Below are 14,166 nucleotides of genomic sequence, written 5' to 3' on the forward strand. Positions count from 1 at the left end.
GGTGGGCAGTCAGTAACTCGGAGGAAGGCAGAGAGATGGAATTAGTTTTGACTGGATTTATGCAAAACTGAGAATATTAAAACATTATCAGAGTGTGGCAAATGACTCCGGCAGAACTGAATAAAACAGCCTAACTAAAGGCAGAGAGCCAGAAGGTAACATAGACATGGAGGCTCCCTGCAACACCGGCATCCACCCACTCCACCCTCCACAAACCTGAGTGACCGTGTGCAGTGGGAGAACAACAGCACCAGCATCTCAGTTTACCCACAATTTCCTCTGTCCATGAACCCCTGAATCTGCAGCCTTATCTAAAGGGAAAAATATTAATTACCAAAAGCTAAACTAAACAAGTAAGTTTTCAGTCTAGACTTAAAGATTGAGACTGTGTCTGAGTCCCGAACATATTCGGGGAGATTATTCCAGAGTTGAGGCGCTTTATAAGAGAAAGCTCTTCCTCCTGCAGAGCTCCTCTGAATTTTAGGAACTACTAATAAACCAGCACCCTGAGATCTAAGTAATCGCGGTGGTTCATAACAGGAGATGAGGTCTCATAAATACTCAGGAGCGAGCCCGTGTAGGGCTTTATACGTTAACAGGAGAATTTTATAGTCTATGCGGAATTTGACTGGAAGCCAGTGCAGTGCTGATAGTACTGGACTAATATGGTCAAATTTTCTAGTTTTAGTAAGGACCCTGGCTGCAGCATTTTGAACTAGCTGAAGTTTATTTAAGTTACTGCAGGAACATCCAGACAGTAGCGCATTACAATAATCTAGCCTTGAGGTAATAAAGGCATGTACTAATTTTTCTGCGTCATGCAGTGATAGGGCATTTCTTAGCTTGGCAATATTACGGAGGTGTAGAAAAGCTGTTCTAGTAACATTAGATATGTGTTTATCGAATGCTAGATCTGAATCTATGATAACTCCAAGGTTTTTAGCTGCTGAACCAGGGGTGGCTGAGAAGTCAGCCAGATTTAGCATTAAGTCTTGTGATGATGTCAGGGCCCTGAACACATCACCACCAACTCCAGAGACATTTTATCTGCAAAGACATTTTCACACAAACACAGTACTTACCTGGATCCTGTGGAAATGGCGGCGCGCGAGCCACCCGGGTCCTTAAGGTCTGGGTAGAGACCAAGGGGTGTCCTGGGGCAGGGGAGCCTGGGGGTACCTGTGAAAAAGAGAACAGAGAAAATAATACATTAACATTGTAAAATTATCATCAATACTTACCTGGACGTCCAAATGTTTACATGCATGTCATTCTGTTTGTAAATATGTTAATATTGTACATATACAATCATGTATAGTTGTCTTACCCACCTGCCCTCAAGTTAATTACTTGTAGGTTTAGCCGGGGATGGGCTAAAGGTATTTAAAGGCAGGCGGGTACACTATTGGGAGGCTGGTTGAGCGTGGCTGGTATGCCGACGGGAGTTTATTGTGCTGAGTATTAGCGTTTGAGGTGGTAGCTGCCAATCCACCTTTAACTCCTACCAGTGTAGCGTGTAAATAGTTTGTATATATATTGTAAATTTCGTTTTGTTTTCATTTTTGTTTTTGGGTTCGGGTGCTTAATTTGTCACAATAAACACTTCAAAAGGGATTCTTACCTGGTTCCGGACTGTTTTTGCGTCTCTGCCTCACCTCTCTCCGGTAACCTCCTGACCACTTGTCCTCACACTACCACAAGTCTGATAATTTATTTGCTTTGGGGCCTAATAGGAGAACTTCTGTTTTATCACTATTTAATAGGAGGAAGTTGTGCGACATCCATGATTTTACATCTTCTACACAATCCTCGATTTTCTTTAATCTCACTCTGTCGTCAGGTTTGGCTGATATGAAGAGCTGCGTGTCATCCGCATAACAATGAAAATTCACATTGTGTTTTCTAATAACTTTGCCCAGTGGGAGCATATATAATGTAAATAATAACGGTCCTAATATAGAGCCTTGTGGAATTCCATATCTTACCTTGGTATAACTGGAAGACATATCATTTAACCTCACAAACTGATAGCGATCGGTTAAGTACGATTTAAACCATGCTAAGGCAGTTCCGGTTACACCGACCATGTTCTCTAGTCTTTCTAAAAGGAGAGTATGATCTATTGTATCAAAGGCTGCGCTCAGATCCAGAAGTACCAGTAGGGAAACACAGCCTTGGTCGGCGGCTATAAGTAGATCGTTTGTTATTCTAACTAAAGCTGTCTCAGTGCTATGATAAGGCCTGAATCCAGATTGAAATTTTTCATAGATCTGGTTTCTTTGCAGGTAAGAGCAAAGTTGTTGGGCTACAGCTTTTTCTAAAATCTTAGAAATAAAGGGTAAGTTTGAAATAGGTCTATAGTTAGACAGTACACTAGGATCAAGATTTGGTTTCTTGATCAGAGGTTTAATTACAGCTGTTTTAAAGGCTTTGGGTACATGGCCCAGGGTGAGCGATGAGTTTACTATCATTAACAGAGGTTTAATTATATCTGGCAGTACCTGTTTTAATAATTTTGTGGGAACAGCATCAAGTGTGCAGGTTGTGCTGTTTGAAGAGGAGATAATTTTCTCTAGTTCTAGCTGTGGAAGTGGGTTAAAGACTTCCAACCTAACTTCAGTAACAGGGTTTTGTTCTAGATCAGCCAGACCAGATGACAGAGAGGATGTGCTATTTATCTGTTTAATTTTATCCCGAATGTTTTCAATTTTACTATTGAAGAAGTCCATAAAATCGTTGCTGGTGTAAATGGCTGGAATCTGAGGTTCAGTACCTGCCTGGTTTTTAGTTAATTTGGAAATAACACTAAAGAGAACTCTAGGATTATTTTTATTTATCTCGATCTGTGAGGTCAGATACGCTGAGCGGGCTTTATTAAGTTCTTTTCTATATTTAACAAGACTGTCTTTCCACGCAGAGTGAAACACTTCCAGTTTAGTTGATTGATATTTACGCTCTAAATTTCGTACTACTTGCTTTAAGGTACGAGTTTGATCATTGTACCACGGTGCGAGCTTTTTCTGTCTCTCTATTTTGTGTTTAAGGGGAGCTACAACATCTAAGGTAGAGCGAAAGGTATTTTCTAAACCTTCGGTTAGTTTGTCTAGTTCTACTGGGTCTATAGGAGAATACATTAGAGTTGATAAGTCTGGAAGCTTATCTGTAAATTGTTGGGCTGTAAAAGGCGTAATTGAACGTTTTACAGAGTAGCTAGGGGATGTACGTATATTATGACTAAGATGTAATTTAAATGAAATAAGGTAATGATCTGAAATTGCGGAGGTTTGAGAACGAATATTCGGGTTATCTATGCTCACACCCAGGGTCAAAACTAAATCCAGAGTATGATTACAGTAATGAGTAGGTCCTGTTATATTTTGAATAATACCAACTGAGTCTAAAATCGATGTGAATGCCTTTTTTAATGGATCATCCAATTTTTCAAAATGAATGTTGAAGTCTCCAACTATAATCACTTTATCATTACTTACTGCTAAGTCTGTGACAAAATCACTAAATTCTTTTAAAAATTCTAAATAGGGCCCTGGTGGTCTGTAGATGTTAATTAAAGAAAATGCATTCTTTTTTGTAACTGGATTAATTATACTGGTGTAAAGAAGCTCAAAAGAAGTAAAATTATCATAGTGTTTCTGATTGCTAACTAAGGTACTTTGGAAAAATATGCAGACCCCACCTCCTCTACCGGACAGTCTCGGATTGTGTATATAATTATAGCCTGCAGGGGCGGCTTCATTTAATGCTACATATTCATTTGGCCTAATCCAGGTTTCTGTCAGACACAGAACATCGAATTTCTGATCAGTTATCATTTCATTCACTAGAACTGCTTTTGAATTTAGAGATCTAATATTAAGTAAACCAATCTTTAGGCTTGAAATGTTAGTACTACAGTCTGGATATGATTGTTTAATATAAGTTAAGTTATTTAGATTTACTGTTTTAGTTTTTTGATGTTTTTGTTTGACTCGGGGGACAGACACAGTCTGAATACATTGGTATCTAGGTAACGTCTCTTTGCAGCTCGCAGACGGTCGGTTAAGCCTCTCTGTCTGCGGCCTGGTCCCGGCTCTGGATTGTCAGCAGCTTCTAATACTACTCTGCCGACTAGCTAAAAGACTATGAGCTATGCTGCATGAAAGTAAGGCAGCACCCTCCCGCGTGGGGTGGACACCATCCCTACCTAAAAGACCAGGCTTGCCCTCAAAGTGTAGCCAGTTATCTATAAAGCCCACATGATTTTCTGCACACCACTTGGACATCCAGCGGTTCAGCGAAGAAAGCCTGCTGTAAGCTTCATCACCACGCCTCATTGGGATGGGGCCAGAGCAGATTACCTCCTCGGACAGCGTCTGGGCCTGTTTAATCACCTCTTTAATATTAGCCTTAGTTACTTCAGACTGCCGCAGACGAATATCATTGGCCCCTACATGAATTACTACCCTCGAATATCTCCTATTCCCTAACCTGAGGTTGCCACTAATGTCCGGTGCTCTGGCTCCCGGTAAACAAGTAACTGTTGCCGCTGGTGCCCCTAAAGGAGTAGCTAATTTCACGTGTCGGACGATGGAGTCTCCTATCACCAGAGTACCTTTAACAGGCTCCTCAGTTGGTGCTTCACTGAGCGGGGCAAACCTGTTTGACACGTGAACTGGGGGAGCGTGGTGTTTAGGTGGGCTGGCTGTGGCCTTTGCGGTAGCATTAGCCTTAGCCTTTCGACTATGCCGCCGAGACGTTACCCATTCGCCCCGCTGTGAGGGCTCTAAGGCCGGAGTCGAGGGGGTACTAACTCTCCCTGAGACACCCGGGGCTGCTAACAGTGAATCCTGCTGTCTATCCCTTATTAAACCCCGGACGTGCAGCTCTAACTTATTCACCTTATCCACCAAGGTGCTAACTATCTCACACTTAGTACAAATACCACTATTGTTACCAGTATCAGTGGATAAGGGATCTAAGCTATACATGCCACACTCTAAACAGGTGTAAACCTGAGCAGAAGCCATGGAGAAAAAAAGCACTCACCTTGTTTCAGTTGAAATTAGAAACTTACACAAACAAACTGCAGCAGCAAACAGCTAATCCAGCAAACCTGAGGAAAAAGTCTATAAAAGTAGACTGAGAGTGGATTAATAGGTGTGTAGAGCAAAGAGGAAGCAGACTAAAAGTGGATTAGTAAGTGTGAAGAGAGTAAAAGAGAAGAAAACAGAGAAAAGTGTAGAAGCTGAAGATTAAAGCAAGCTTTCAGCAGCAGAGCAGCACAGCAGCAGACCAGCACAGCAGCACACCAGAGTAGTAGAGAGCAGAGCAGGGAGCAGAGCATTAAAGGAATAGGCGCCGAGTGGTCCAGCGGTCTAAAGCGCTGCCACTCTGAGCAGGAGGTCGCAGGTTCGAACCCCCGCTCATGCAGCTTTACCATCAAGCTGCCGGCGCTCAGAGGGAGCAAAATTGGCCCTGCTCCCTCCAGGTGGGTAGATGGCGCTCTCTCCCCACATCACTCCAATGGTGATGTCTGCAGCACAGGGCGTCTGTGAGCTGATGTATCAGAGCCGAGCCGCTGTGCTTTCCTCCAAGCGCGCCGGCTGCTCAGCAATGCTGCATCAGCAGCAGCTCGAAAAGAAGCGGAGTGTGACTTCACATGTGTTAGTCTTCACCCTCCTGGTGTGTTGAGGTATCACTAGTGATAGGGGGAGTCCTAATGAGTGGGTTGGGTAATTGGCCGTGTAAATTGGGGAGAAAATGGGAAAAATTAGAAATAAAATAAAAAAAAAAGCATTAAAGGAACATATATGGAATTATCTAGCAAACATTAAAATGTGTTAAACAACCCAGAATATGTTTTATACTTTAGACAGATTTGAACACTCTCGGTGTTTTAATCTCAGTATCTTCATGAGGGAGAGTCACCTGGAACAGTTTTCTTAGCATCTTGAAGGAGTTCCTGGAGGTGAAGAATAATAGCTGCTGCTTTTCCTTCACGCTGTGAAGCTCCAGCTCATCCCAATTAAATCACCTCAAATCAACATCTCAGTTCATCAGGTTTAGATCAGGAGATTAATGTGGAGGAATAACACTTTACTAAATAATTCCAATTAATTCTTAAATTTCTAAAACTATTTGTTTCTTTTACCTTCTTGCCTCGCAAATACAGCTATTCACTGTTATACAACTCTAACATAACAGAAAAAAGTCTATGACTAAAAAACAGAAAAGGGTTGATCAATAATCAATTAAATAATAGTATACTTATAAGTGTACTGTTTCAGTAATTATTGCTAATAAACTATAAAAATATTATAGAACAACAAATATAATATTACAGAACAGGTAAAAGTATTAAAATGATTATGTGAACAGCCTAAAATAAATATTAGATGTAGTAAAAAATCAGATTTGGTCCTTTTCTCTGCTGTGTGAACGTTGCCTAAGACATTTGTTAGAGGTAAAAAATACAGGAAAGGGTATTTTTATGTAGAACACTGCTATGCAAAATTAACATTTAATTTGTGTAAACTTGACAGATTATTATTGTAATTTAGCAGTGATTTCAATCACTGTAAATTAATTTACATTTTTTTTCAGTAGAGTTATTTACTTATCGTCTGTAATTTTAACAGGAAAACTCTGGTAACCACAGCTGCCAGCGTTTTCCTGTAAAAACTACAGTTTTTTTTTACAGTGATAAGTCTCTTTTTGCTGAGGCACACATGAGGTACCTTTTCAAACATGTGGGCACCACAGTCACTCACAGTAGGATAGTAAGAAACTAGTTTCACTATCTGAGCTGTTTTATGGCTTACTGTGCAATAAGGTTGAGATCAAAGGCCGATGTGTTAAAAAAAGGAAAGCGCTTCTGCCTGGACGTGTTTGCTGTTGTTCCAGCAAGTACACACCTTTGTTTAAGCATGGGACAAGCAGAGACTAAATCTGAGCCTTCACTGGTAAGAGACTTTTTATTATCACAAATGTTTTATACTGCATTTATACATGTTAGAAGAAAAATATATTTTAAACAGCATTTTAAATAGCTGGGCTATTTTTAATATTCCGCTCAATGTAGGTCACAACATCTACAACTGTGCTTTTGATTAAAAGACCAGCATTTAAACAGTTCCTGCCTGTTTCTGCCAGAAGTTATCAGCAGGTTCTTTCAGCCAACTGTATAAAATACCCTTCAGTATTAAAGAGTGCACTACTGTAAGAAACATATCTGGAATTACTGTATTCATGAACAGAGCTCTAAACCTATATTGAAGTTTGTTTATAAACATAGAAGGAGTTCATAATTTGTACTGTATTTACCCTGCTAAAAAACAAACAAACATGGTCAGCTCTTTAATGTCTTTAACCACAAAAGTCCAGCGTAGACCATCTGATTAGACCAAGATTGTTGGTTTGGTTAATATGAACTTTGTGTTCAGATGAGTATGGGTGAGGCATTCAACTCTTAGAATCACTGCACCAACTGTTAAACGTGGTGCTGGTGGTAATATCTTGCTCTGAGGCTGTTTTGCTGGCAGTAGATTTCTTAAAAGGGAATGGAGCATTTAACAATGACTACCTCAATATTTTTAACAGCTAGACACTTGTGTGGTAGTGGAACAGATAAAGTATTTTTTGCACTATAATGCACACTTAAAATCCTTTAACTTTCCCAAAAGCTCCTTATAATCCGGTGCTCCTTATGTATGAATTCTATCAGTCAGGTATTATGGAGCAGTAAAGACACTCCACTGAAGTACAGAGATATACTACACAGTAAATTCACCAGTGTTAAATCAACACTGTTAGTGTAAAATCAACACTAAAAGTGTTGATTTAACACTGGTGAATTTACTGTGTAGGGTGACCATATTTTCATTTGGGTAAACCAGGACACCTGGGAGAGGGGGGAGAGGGGGGTGGGGTAGTCGTTAAATGATGTCAACACCTAATTTGCATAATACATGTTTATGAAGCTGTAAAGGATTAAGGTTGTGGGAGTGAAAAAAGTGTGCAAAAAACTTCCTAAATATGTTAGAAATGATACAAATGAACAACTTCTGTTGGTTTTTAAATAGGCCGTCACTTTTTTACAGTAACTTCATTTTTACGTGAATTACATAAATGAGTTTTTGCCGTGTTCTTAAACATTATTATAAGAGCAGCAGTTAGCCAGAAGTGTTAATTTACGTTTTTTTAAGGGTTTTTGTTTATTTTATTTTATTATTTTTTTTACATTTTCTGTATTTTTAAAACCATCATAGACTAATTGTTCAATGGTTCAATTGAGGAGGTGAGTGACAGGCTACGTGGTGAATGAGGTGCGTGAGTCACTGAGACTGTGTGAGTTAAACTCAATATTTTTTTTGTAAGCTCTGACTGAGAGACTGCACTGTGAGTGATGTGGGCGGGGCTCACGGCAGCAGCCGCTGCAGCGCGGCTGAAGTGTTCATCTCAGAGTCGCCGAAAGTCTCCAATAACACCACAAAAACTCGCTAGATTTGTCGGTAGTCGCTAAAGGGGCTGAAAATTGGGCTGCTCTCACTGAAGTGACTCAGGGACTCATGTCACACGCAGCGCAGTGCCCTAGTGCCTGTAAATTTAATGGTCCAATGAAGGTACTATAAAACCTCACTTTTTGAAAAAAAAAACCCGGGACGCCCGGGACAGGATGTGAAATACGGACATGTCCCAGGAAATACTAAGCGCTAGCCGCTAACCTCACTAGCTGTTTCGTTGTTTAAACGTCGTTTAAAATATCGGACTGTAGCCTGCACATTTATCGTGTTAAAACAAGCTACGCCGGATGAACCACTAGGTAATATCTCCCTGTCTTACTGGAACACTTAGGGTTCCTCAGTGTCGGGCTGTTAGCGGACACTGCGGATAGCGGTGGTAATGCTGCTGCACCCAGCTTTCTAAGTCTAAGCTTACTGTACATAAACGGAAGCGTTTTCCTCAGCCAAATAAACAGTTTTCAGGAGAAAAATCTGTGTAGATTAACATCCAGCACTCGTGTGACTTTAAAAGAAAAAGAATTAAAGCTTTGTTTACCTAGCTTTACTTCAGTTACACCACCACCACCAGCAGCAGTGAGACCTGCTAATTTAGAAGAATAACATGGTGAAAGCCCTGTTGATTGTGCTTTGAAATAGACCTGCAAATAGCCGTTTATTGATAGTGCTCCTTATAATCGGGTGTGAAAAATACAAAAAACAAAAAGCTTGTGAAATGGCTCTCCCAGAGTCCTGGTACATTACGCAAAATATATGGAGCAATTAGAAGAATGACTACCTCAGAATTCTTAAGCAGACAACTGGCCATCCTAACAGGACAGTGACCCTAAGGACACACAATAAATGTGATTATGATGGATAAAGAAAGCAAATGTTAAGCTTGTGGCATTTCCATCCAAATCCTGACTTCATAAGAGCAGCTAGCTCTTTTCAAAGGGGTGATTAAGCTCTCTTAAAATGTGTCCCAGCACCCCAAGAAAAACAGCTATTTTTTAAACAAAACGTTACAAATAAGCTAAACTTTGTGAACATTTAGAAAGTAGATCAATAAACAGTATTTTGCAAATGGTATGATCCACATTCTCTCAGCTCTGCTACACACTGAGCAGATGTTTCATAGCCCATGTGAAGGAAGCTACCTAGCTAACGTTACTTCTAGGAGGGCATATTGTGTTTATATGTCATAAATGCAGCATAAGCAGTTAGACTTTCTTTTATTACTGTGAGGGAAATTCCAGGAGTAAAACATGTTTGTATTGTTTCTGTGAGGCATTTTATTGTGTGATCAAATCTGTAGCCATTGTCGGATTTCTGTCAAAATACATTGCTGTTTAGCCATGGTAATTTAGCACTGTTGCTGCAGTATATCATTAATTTAGCTTACAGTTGGATAACCCTGGTGTATGAACAGGAAATGTGGAGGCAGAACTGGATTTGTCCAATATACATTAATTTTTAAAGTTTAATTTTGTTGTGGTCCATAAATTACAGGGCACAAGAGGACAGCTGCAGAAATGGATAGAAGAGCATTCACAAGGTTTGTAATGAATAAAATACATTTTAGTAGACCAAAAACCTTTAGTAAATAGAATCCACCTGTGTGTAATTTATTCTCAGTATAACTACACATGTACTGTGCAGGCCCCAGAGGTTTGTTAGAAAATATTAGTGATCAATCAGCAACATAAAATCTAAGAAACAGGTCATGGATACATGTGTGGATAAATGTAAAGCAAGCTACAAACACGGAACCCAGTGTTCAATCCATCATCCAAAAATTGGAAGGAGGATCGCACTAAAACGGCAAACCTACCAAGACATGTCCGTCCTCCCAAACTGATCTAGCAAGAAGAGCACTGCTCAAAGAAAGAGGTCTATGGTCACTCTGAAGAAGCTGCAGAAATGTACAGCTCAGGTGGGAGAATCTGTCCACAGGACATCTGGCCTTTATAGAAGTGTGGCAAGAAGAAAACCATTTTTGAAAGGATGCCATATAAAATGGCATGTAGAAACAGAAAATACAGTGTGTGGAAGAAGGTGTTCTGATCAGATAAGACCAAAGTTAAACCTTTTAGACTAAGTGCAAACCACAACCACAGAAAACTAACAACACACATCACCCTGAACACAGCATCCCCACTGTGAAACATGGTGGTGGAGGCATAATGCTGTGGGGATTCTTTTATTCAGCAGAGACAGGGGATCTAAATACAGAACATATACAATATAATGTTTTCTTTAAAGTGTGTAAATGTGTTAGAATGGCCCAGTCAAAGTCCAGATCTATTGTAAATCCCAAAGCTTGAAAATTGCTGTCCACAGACGCTTTCCATATAACCTGGCTGAGCTTAAGCTATTCTGAAAAGAAGAATGAGCAAACATCACATTACATACAAATATTTATGTCACCGGGGAAAGACGCACACCAAATGACAAAATACATTTTTGGGTATTTTATTCTGATAGATTTTTATGAAATATTTATTATAAAATGTATATGAATTATAAAACAATAGAAAATAAACAAACAAAATAAATCACTGGCTTCTTACAGACAATGAGCCTCAAATATGAAATAAAAGCAAAATAAAGACAATCAGCACTTTCACTGGCTGAGCAGAAATGCACAACAACACTGGACCACCAATCTTTAACTTACTGCAACTGCAGTGCATGTATTTATGGACTTTTATCAGAGCTGATAAAGTTGTACTTAAAACAATAAAAAATAAAAATGAATACACTGTAAAAACCCTAACTTAGAACACAGCACAGTATTTGGTAGTAAATAGATAAATAACATTAATACCACCTTAATACCATTAACAGAGCTCTTTTAATATTTGTTTTTAAGCTCACCTCGATTTACTCAGCTTTACTCGAAAAGATTTGAGCATTTCTTTAAGAGAACTTGGATAAACAGCTTCTGTAACCCAGAAAAATACAAGGCTTGACCACGAGGAGCACACTACCCCACTGAAACAATGCCATCTGCCCGCATCTGGTTGTGATTCATCCAAAATACATGTTTAGAAAGGCAAAATAGGCATCTACTTCTGTTATAGGCCAACTAAACCTTATATTGTTCAGTATTTGTATATCTTTACCTTATATTTCATAAGGATGGCTCTGGATGGATCCTAAAATGGAGCACCACCATTCACTGCAGCTTGAGCCTCTACCATGCTCTTAGCTCCTCCCTTTCTTCTCTCAGGGTAACAACAGTTCTGATCGTTTTACAGTTACAGACACACATTTTAAAGGTGTTTACTCAATTCACCACCTGGCTACATTTAAGTGGTATTAATATTTTAATTCACTTTAAGCAATACATATTGTTAAAACATATCTTAAGACCTTCAAACACTGGATATACAGCTCTGGACTCTGGATAACTTCAGTTTCTGAATCAGTTTCTCTGGTTTTGCTATTTATAGGTTTATGTTTGAGTAAAATGAACATTGTTGTTTTATTCTATAAACTACAAACAACATTTCTCCCAAATTACGAATACAAATATTCTCATTTAGAGCATTTATTTACAGAAAATGAGAAATGACTAAAAGGTACAGAGCTTTCAGAGCTCAAGTATTGCAAAAGAAAACAAGTTCATATTCATAAAGTTTTTAAAAATCAATATTTGGTGGAATAACCCTGGTTGGTTTTTAATCACAGATTTCATGCATCTTGGCATCATGTTCTCCTCCACCAGTCTTACACACTGCTTTTGGATAACTTTATGCTGCTTTACTCCTGGTGCAAAAATTCAAGCAGTTCAGTTTGGTGGTTTGATGGTTTGTGATCATCCATCTTCCTCTTGATTATATTCCAGAGGTTTTTAAATTTAGTAAAATCATCATTTTCATATTTTTCAGAGCTGTAAAGTAAAGTAAAATCACTGCTCGTATTTATATGCAAAACAGGGCCATGATGATATTCATATAGGCTATAAAATAATTTGAATGTGTGTGAATGTGTGTATTTAGCTGCAGGTCACATGAGCGAAGTGCGTCAACTGGTTCTGGTGGGTCCCAAAGGCTCTGGCAAGAGTTCTTCAGGAAACAGCATTCTGGGCAGAGAGGCATTTAAAACAGGAACCAGAACATTAATCTGCCAGACTGAGATCTGTAAGGTAGAGGATCACATTGTAATTTTAGTGGACACTCCGGCCCTGACCGGTAAAAAGAATTCTAACCAGGAGGTGACAAGGGTCATTAAGAAAGCATGCCAGGATCTCCTGGAACTGCCGGTCGTGTTTCTGTTGGTAGTGCCAATGGGATGGAATGTGAAGAAGATCCAGGACTATAAGCCAGTGCTCATACAGGCTCTTGGTAACGTGTCACCAGACTATGTGATGGTGCTGCTAACCCATGCAGACCAGATGGATCAGCAGGAAGAAACCATGGAAGAAAGCATCCTCCGGAAGGGAGGACTGTTGCAGCTGACCACAGGTCGGTGTGGCGGATGGTCTTACGTGTTAAACATTGCAGAGAGTAATCGCACCCAGATCTTGGAGCTCCTTAAGAAAGTAGACAGGATGATGCAGGACAGAAATCCCAAGGAACAGTCCGGAAAGAAAGACATGAGTGAAAAGTTGGATAAACCCCAAACACTGGAGGAAGGAGCTGACTACAGTGTGGCTATTTCACACCAGAGGAGGAGAGTACAGAAAAGAGTCGACGTCATCAGAAACAGCGAGAGAATTATAGCAGAGAACAAAGGCCTGCTCAGGAAGCTGAGGGATGACATAGAGACTTTAGAAGAAGATCTTAAAGAGGCTGTAGGAGAGGAGCAGAAACAGGCCCTTGTGAAGAAGATCCAGGTAAAGGCAGAAGACATAAAGGCCAAGGAGGAAAAAATTCAGCTCCATATCGAAGTACTGCAGACTCTGCAGCAGCAAGTGGAGGAAAAACGGCATCTCATCAGTGAAATGGAGAAAGAGATGAAGGGGAAAGAGAAGGAATACGCAAAAACACAGCAGGAACCACCGGAGAGAAAGGAGACAGCAGGACAGATACACTCCATCAGGAAGAACTTACAGAAACTGGAAGACCAGTTGAAAAATAAGAGAGAGGAGGAAGAGGAGCAGACGAGAGGAAGGAATTTAGAGTACAGAGCACAGCTACAGAAAATAAAAGAGAACATGGGGGCTTAATACATTCTCCACACTGTTAATTAACATTCTGCGTTTTTAAGGTTATTAATCAATTTTTTTTAAATAGTAATTTCCTTCAAAATTTAGAGGACAAATACTTTGCTTCCACTCCTTACATTTTAAAAATAGCCTTGTTGCTCCTACTTCTATTCAGGTTGTTTTAATTCCGGCTTCTCATCATTTAAAAATAAAACGTATCCAGATGAATCTCTCCATCCAGACAGAGTGAATTTGATTGTTGTTGGATGAGAAGTATAAATTTATACCATTCCAACACTCTATTGGCTTATACTGTGCTCACCCCCCCCCCCTCCCCCTTATCTCTTCTCTTTAGCAGACACAGGGAAACTGATCAGAGCTGACAAGAAGATTGATGGAGCTAAATACAGGGAAAATCAAATTTAACAGGTTAGATTAAAGCATATTCATGTGTTAGAATGGCCCTGATAAAAAGTTTAGATCTAAATCCCATTGAGAATCTCTGGCAAGACATTT

General features: G+C 39.7%; 1 protein-coding gene across 1 annotated transcript; it reads left to right on the top strand.

Annotated features, from left to right (window-relative positions):
• Window positions 1-6,700: 6,700 nt before the first annotated feature.
• On the top strand, window positions 6,701-13,964 carry LOC103024615 (uncharacterized). Its single transcript, XM_022687151.2, has 3 exons — window positions 6,701-6,959; window positions 10,008-10,053; window positions 12,503-13,964. The coding sequence occupies exons 1-3, from the start codon at window positions 6,810-6,812 to the stop codon at window positions 13,669-13,671; spliced, it is 1,365 nt and encodes a 454-aa protein (XP_022542872.2). The 5' UTR covers window positions 6,701-6,809; the 3' UTR covers window positions 13,672-13,964.
• Window positions 13,965-14,166: the final 202 nt, after the last annotated feature.

Source organism: Astyanax mexicanus, unplaced genomic scaffold (genome assembly GCF_023375975.1).
Source record: "Astyanax mexicanus isolate ESR-SI-001 unplaced genomic scaffold, AstMex3_surface scaffold_36, whole genome shotgun sequence".
NCBI lineage: Eukaryota > Metazoa > Chordata > Actinopteri > Characiformes > Acestrorhamphidae > Astyanax > Astyanax mexicanus.

Bases quoted from the DNA above. Each gene is read 5' to 3' on its own strand.
- LOC103024615 (XM_022687151.2), top strand. From the start codon at position 6,810: ATGGCTTACTGTGCAATAAGGTTGAGATCAAAGGCCGATGTGTTAAAA. The intron at 6,960-10,007 runs GTAAGAGACTTT...CATAAATTACAG, and splicing joins CTAAATCTGAGCCTTCACTG to GGCACAAGAGGACAGCTGCA. The intron at 10,054-12,502 runs GTTTGTAATGAA...GTGTGTATTTAG, and splicing joins GATAGAAGAGCATTCACAAG to CTGCAGGTCACATGAGCGAA.